Source organism: Carcharodon carcharias, chromosome 11, assembly GCF_017639515.1.
Source record: "Carcharodon carcharias isolate sCarCar2 chromosome 11, sCarCar2.pri, whole genome shotgun sequence".
In the NCBI taxonomy this organism is placed as follows: Eukaryota; Metazoa; Chordata; class Chondrichthyes; order Lamniformes; family Lamnidae; genus Carcharodon; species Carcharodon carcharias.
The window spans coordinates 43,232,299-43,238,298 of record NC_054477.1 but is presented as its reverse complement, the minus strand read 5'-3'; the positions used below and the strand labels follow the sequence as shown (position 1 = coordinate 43,238,298).

The following is a 6,000-nucleotide window of genomic DNA, read 5'->3' as shown; positions in this document are numbered from 1 at the left end:
TTGTACAAATGAGGAAAGTTTTGAAGCTGGGTCTCTTCTGGTCTGCTGGCTACTCTCACCAATGTGTCTTCTGCCATCAGCTTGCGACTCTCCATGCGGACCTTAAAATTATATTGTGGTGCCAATTACACCATTCAGCTGTGAGCTTTGAATCTTAAGCAGGCACCTGCCTGGTTCTAGTGGGAGCCTCAGCCAAGGTCTGAAATCAATACCGGTGGCCTGGCTTGGAGGCAGGATCTTGATTTTTAGGACGCCGACCCCTTGTCTGACCTTCTTTTGCCTATCCCGGGTGTGGGGGGGGAAAGAGAGGCTGGGAAGCGGGTGGAGTGGAGAACTTAAATCCTAGGGCCAAGTATGATCTTTGCTGCACTGATTAATTTTTCAGAAGAGTGGGAAGAAGAAATAACATTAATTAGCAAGAGATGTATCAAGCAGACTGCTGATTAAAAGATAGATACCTTTGAACCAAAGCTGGGTTATATTTCTCACACCCTAATGAGTGACTTGTCAAAAATTAATCAGTTCATGCTGATGTATCCATACAGCTACGTCAGAAAACTTTTAACCCTGCAGTTTAATTGTTTCCTCCAGCATAAATTTACAAACACAACACAATTTTAATTGGATTGATACAAAATGTATACTCTCCAAACATTGAGCTGAACAATTATTTAACAAGTTGCCCATAATTTAAAAAAATACAAACTGTAGTTAATGACAACAGCACAATATTGAATTTTACGCCTAACTTGAGACATTTTAATAGACAATTCATTAAAGATATAATTCAAAACTTTTACATCAAATTCCTGTACAAAGTTATTTCAGTAAATTTACCACATCCCAATATACACAAACAAATGAATGACAATATGCAAAAATTCTCCATGACAACTATGTCTAAACTTGAAGCCTTGGAAAATACATTAGTACTAATCATATGGTAATGACAAATGTTAATAAGTAAATGTATGACTATACCATACTTACTGTGGGGATGTCCACTGAACTAGGAGGCCATTTAAAAGAAACGTAAATTTACCAACATCTGTGGAAGCTTGATATTTGTCAGTGACTGAGCTCCTGTGGAACTTAATTAGCATTTTACCAGAAGGAATCGCTTAACTGTAAAATATATATTAAAAAATCCAATCCCAACTTGATTAAAACGATTACCAAATCTATTTTTGATTGATTAAAATTGTTTTGTAGGTTTCACGGACTCCAAAAATGATCACGTATAATTGTGCACATCTTCATTCTTTTAAATGGGTCAGCTGCAGAGATAGTGCTCTCAAATACTGGCCTTCAAAACAGTTCAGGATATTTTTGCTATTTCAATAGTAACTGCTTGAATAGGATTTAGTACTAAAGTACCAGGTGAGTGCTAGCTGGGTTGGTTTCTATCATTGGGATTAGATATTGCTTTATTTTTTTTTTGCTGGCACGTAAGAAATGCAGGGTCAAATGAATTTTTAAAAATGACTTTAAAAGAAAAAAAAAAGCAAGCTTATTTAGCACCTTTCATGACTTTAACACTTATAACAGTGTGGTCACTGCTGTAAAGTGCTAGCTAATTTGAGTCATAAACAGTAACATACTGATCAGATAAACAGGTTTTTCTAAAGTTCTGATGAAGAGTCATTTGGACTCAAAACGTTAACTGTATCCCTCTCCGCAGATGCTGTCAGACCCTGCTGAGTTTTTCCAGGTATTTTTGTTTTTTTTTCTGAAGTAATGTTGGTTAAAGAATAAATATTGGGCAGGATACCAGGCAAATTCTTCTGCTGTTCTTTACGACTAGTGCCATTGGATCTTTTCCATCCACTTAAAGGTGGGGTCTCACTTTAATGTCTCAGCTGAAAGACAGTCCAGCAGCCCAGAACTCCCAAAGCATCAGCCTAGATTATGTATTCAAGTCTCTGTTGCTTGAATCCAATCTTCTGGCTCAGAGCTGAGAGTGCTACCAGCGAGTCATGGCTGACAGCTTTGAACACATTTGTTTAGGGAAACTAAACTATCCATCCGTGATTAAAGTAATTTTGATTATGTGCACCATGGACACCATTAAAATACTTCAGCTATAGTTCACAGTATTTCAGAAATGTTAGTTTTATGTTTAATTGCAATACCTTCAAATTTTATGAGAAACTATAGGTTCTACCAATGTTAGGTTAAAAAATTCACTGAAATTAGTTAATATAAAACCTTAGCATAATCTTTCTATATACATCTTTTGGGAAAGCCCACAGAACTTAATTTATTACCAACACTCCAAAGTTTTAGATCAATCTTGAGAAATTCTTTACCTTAATTAGCTGGCAGGAACTACTTGTGGAAAGGAACAGCAGACAGGTCAATTTCTCAATTACACTAGTTATGATTAAGCAATTTAACAGTTTGTCAAGCTAGGAAATGGCCTCTGATGCAATGTGCCAAACTGTACTGGTATAACAGGGTACTTCAAATGCTGTTACTACAGGATCACTTGATGCTCAAAGACACCAAAATATAAATAAACCTGCAAATTGACCATTCAAATCAAAAAGCGTTCAAAATCACAACTAATAACCAAACTCTGAATTTCTTTACCTTGAAGACATTACAATTTACTACAATGAATTTCACACTGTTTCACGTAAATCTGGGATATCTGGATATTCAACTATAAAAAGAAATTTGGTTTCTCCTCTCGATATACATGCAAAAACCCACAAACATGAATATTCTCGTCTGGAAAGCAAGGGTTGAGCTTAACTTCTGGACAGCAGTAAGCCAATTAAATAAACATGCTTTCTTCAATAAAAGCTACTATCAGATCCTTCAGCATAGCATTTGTTCTTGTACAATTCTAACAAGTCAGTCAATACTTCTTGACTTTTTAAAAAAAAACATTATTGGAATGAGAAACTGGTGGGAAATCAAGAAGCTGGTCTTATTACCAGGCTCTGCATTACAATTCACTTTTACATTCCAACTTTCTGTTCATATTTTGTCACATAAGTCCATGTATAAAACTATAAACATTTCATACTTTAACTAAAAAGGTTACCGAATGAAAATTACTGTATTATCTAAATGTATAATGTTTCCTTTGGCATGGTACTAACCCACTGAAAATAAATGTAAAACTTTAAAAATATAAAAATCTTCCAAAAGCAGTTTTCTATCTTTCAGTATAATCTGCATATTCTAAAGTTAAAAAGGGCTGTCATTATCAGCTATAAAAATTTGATTTTTCACAAATCCATTATGGGATGAAACAGTGATACAATTTTGCATTAAATTGTACAGATTGAAATGACAACAGTTCATGAAGCATCACTCGTGCTATCTATAATACATAACACTGATAGAAGAACTAGAATCAACAGGTCCTTCCCACCTCTGGTTGTAACGTGGATGTAGATCGAGCAAAACTTTATTATTGCGTGAAGGCTCCACCGCATTTAACACTATATCTGAAGAAATGGGATACTCAAAACGCTCCATCATTTGAATGATCTTTTCACGTGGAACTCTATGCTTATTCCTCCTAAAAAGAGTACAGTTTATCATTAAACATTTAGCAAATATCAAAGATGACTATTTAAACAAGATTCAACATCCTTGGACTTTTTCTTCATGCCCTTAATTTTCTCACCTCATTTTGATCGCCTGTATTATGCAGTATTCAATGCTGTAAAGAATGGGGGAGCAGAAATACAAGAACAATCATGATAGCTAGTTTTCCAGTTGTATGTCTCTCTCTGTATCTCTCTCTCTAACTACTCTTGTTCATCCAAGATGCCTTGGGAAGACGGTAAAACGTCATCAAGCAATTACAGATAACCAGGGCAATGTTAAATAGATATTAAGGCTTTTGAGAGCAAGGAGAGGGATAGCAAAGTGGACAAGTTTTGAAACAATGTTTCAGGGTGCAGGGATGTGGAGCTTAGTTTAAGAACATAACACAAGTGCAGTGTAACAATGCAACCCAATAAAATGAAAATGAGAATATTCAAGTTGATGTGCGGAGGGTTGGTGAAGCAACAAGCCAGTGAGGACAGGGTGATGGATATGCAAGACTTGGTACAGTATAGGATAAAACCAACACAGTCCTAGAGTTGTTGAAATTTGTGCGAGGGCAAACTTTGGAGACTGTCAAGGAGAGCATTGGGCAAGTTAAATCTGGAGGTGATGAATATTTGGAGACAGTGGTGGAGAAGTAGGAATACAGGTGACTAATCTCAGGGAAGTGGAACTAGATAATACTGGTGACAGACTAGGTGTGAATTTAAAGCATGTATCAGCGAAAAAACAGGAATATAATAATAGGAGACTGCCTTTCAGTCCACAGAGCCTGCTCCACAATCCATAGCTATTCCATCTTTTTAATTCCAATTTCCTACCTCTTCTCTATACCCATATTCTCAATTATGTCACAGAAGACATGGGCTCACACAAAACATGAGAATTTATAACAGAGAACAAGGAAATGGCAGGGCAATTAAACAACTACTTTAGTTATGGCTTCACAGAGAAAGACAAATAACTTCCCAGAAATGCTAGTGAACCAACAGTCTAGTGAGAATGAGGAATTGAAGGAAATTAGTATTACTAAAAAAAGTGCACGAGAAATTAATGGGGCTGAAAGCCAATAAATCCCCAGGGCCTGATAATCTACATCTCAGGGTTCCAAAGGAGGTGGCCATTGATATGTTGGTTGTCATCTTACAAAATTCTGTAGATTCTGGAACAGTCCCAGCAGATTGGAGGGTGGCAAATGTAACCTATTTAAAAAAGCAGAGAGGGAGAAAATAGGAAATTACAGACCGGTTAGCCTATCAGTAGTAGGGAAAATGCCAGTGTATATTATAAAGGATGTGATAACAGGGCACTTAGAAAATATCAACAGGATTAGACAAAGTCAACATGGATTCATGAAAGGGAAATCATGTTTGACAAACCTGGAGTTTCTTGAGGGTGTAACTAGTAGAATATATAAGGGGGAACCAGTGGGTGCGGTGTATTTAGATTTTCAAAAGATTTTTGATAAAACCCCACACAAGAGGTTAGTGTGTAAAATTAAAGCACATACGATTGGGGGTAACATACTGACATGGATTGAGAATTGATTAGCAGACAGGAAACAGAATAGGAATAAATGGGTCTTTTTCAGAGTGGCAGGTGGTGACCAGTGGGGTACTGCAGGGATCAGTGCTTGGGCCCCAAGTATTCACAATATATATCAATGATTTGGATAAGGGAACCAAACGTAATATTTCCAAGTTAGCTGACGACACAAAATGGTGGGAATGAGAGTGGTGAGGAGGGTGTTATGAGGCTTCAAGGTGATTTACACAGGTTGAGTGAGTGGGCAAATGCATGGAAGATGCAATATTAAGTGGATAAGTGTGAGGTTACCCACTTCAGTAGGAAAAACAGAATGGCAGAGTATTAGTTGAATGGTGATAGATTGTAGATTGGGAAATGTTGATGGACAAGGAGACCCAGGTCCCTTTGTACATTAGTCACAGAAAGCAAATATGCAAATGCAGCAAGCAGTTAAGGCAGCAAATGGTATGTTGGCCTTCATTGTGAGAGGATCAGAGTATAGGAGCAAGGGTGTATTACAGCAGCTGTACAGGGCCTTGGTGAGACCATGCCTGGAGTAATGTATGAAGTTTTGGTCTCCTTACCTAAGAAAGAATATATTTGCCATAGAGGGAGCGCAGCGAAGGTTCACCAGACTGATTCTTGGGATGGCAGGATTGTTGTATGAGGAGACTAGACTTGCATTCACTGGAGTTTAGAAGAATGAGAGAGGAACTCATTGAAACGTATAAAATTCTGACAGGGCTGGACAGACTGGATGCAGGGATGATGCTTCCTCTGGCTGGGCAGGGGGTGGGGGGTGTCTAGAACAAGGGGTCACAGTCTCAGGTAGGCCATTTAGGGCCGAGATAAGGATAAACTTCTTCCCTCAGAGGGTGGTGAACCTGTGAAATTCTCTATCAT

General features: G+C 37.6%; 1 protein-coding gene across 4 annotated transcripts in view; it reads right to left on the bottom strand.

Moving 5' to 3' along the window:
• Nucleotides 1-556: 556 nt before the first annotated feature.
• LOC121284276 (NEDD4-binding protein 2-like 2) overlaps nt 557-6,000 on the bottom strand; it is a 44,307-nt gene continuing 38,863 nt past the window's right edge. For 3 of the 4 annotated variants that reach the window (XM_041199621.1, XM_041199622.1, XM_041199623.1), the window contains exons 6-7: nt 3,644-3,679; nt 557-3,535 (exon numbers count right to left, since the gene is read on the bottom strand). In XM_041199621.1, the coding sequence (XP_041055555.1) occupies nt 3,331-3,535; nt 3,644-3,679 (241 nt within the window). In that variant the 3' untranslated portion in view covers nt 557-3,330. The remainder of the gene's footprint in view (nt 3,536-3,643; nt 3,680-6,000) is intronic. The other variant, XM_041199625.1, reaches the window with a different exon arrangement.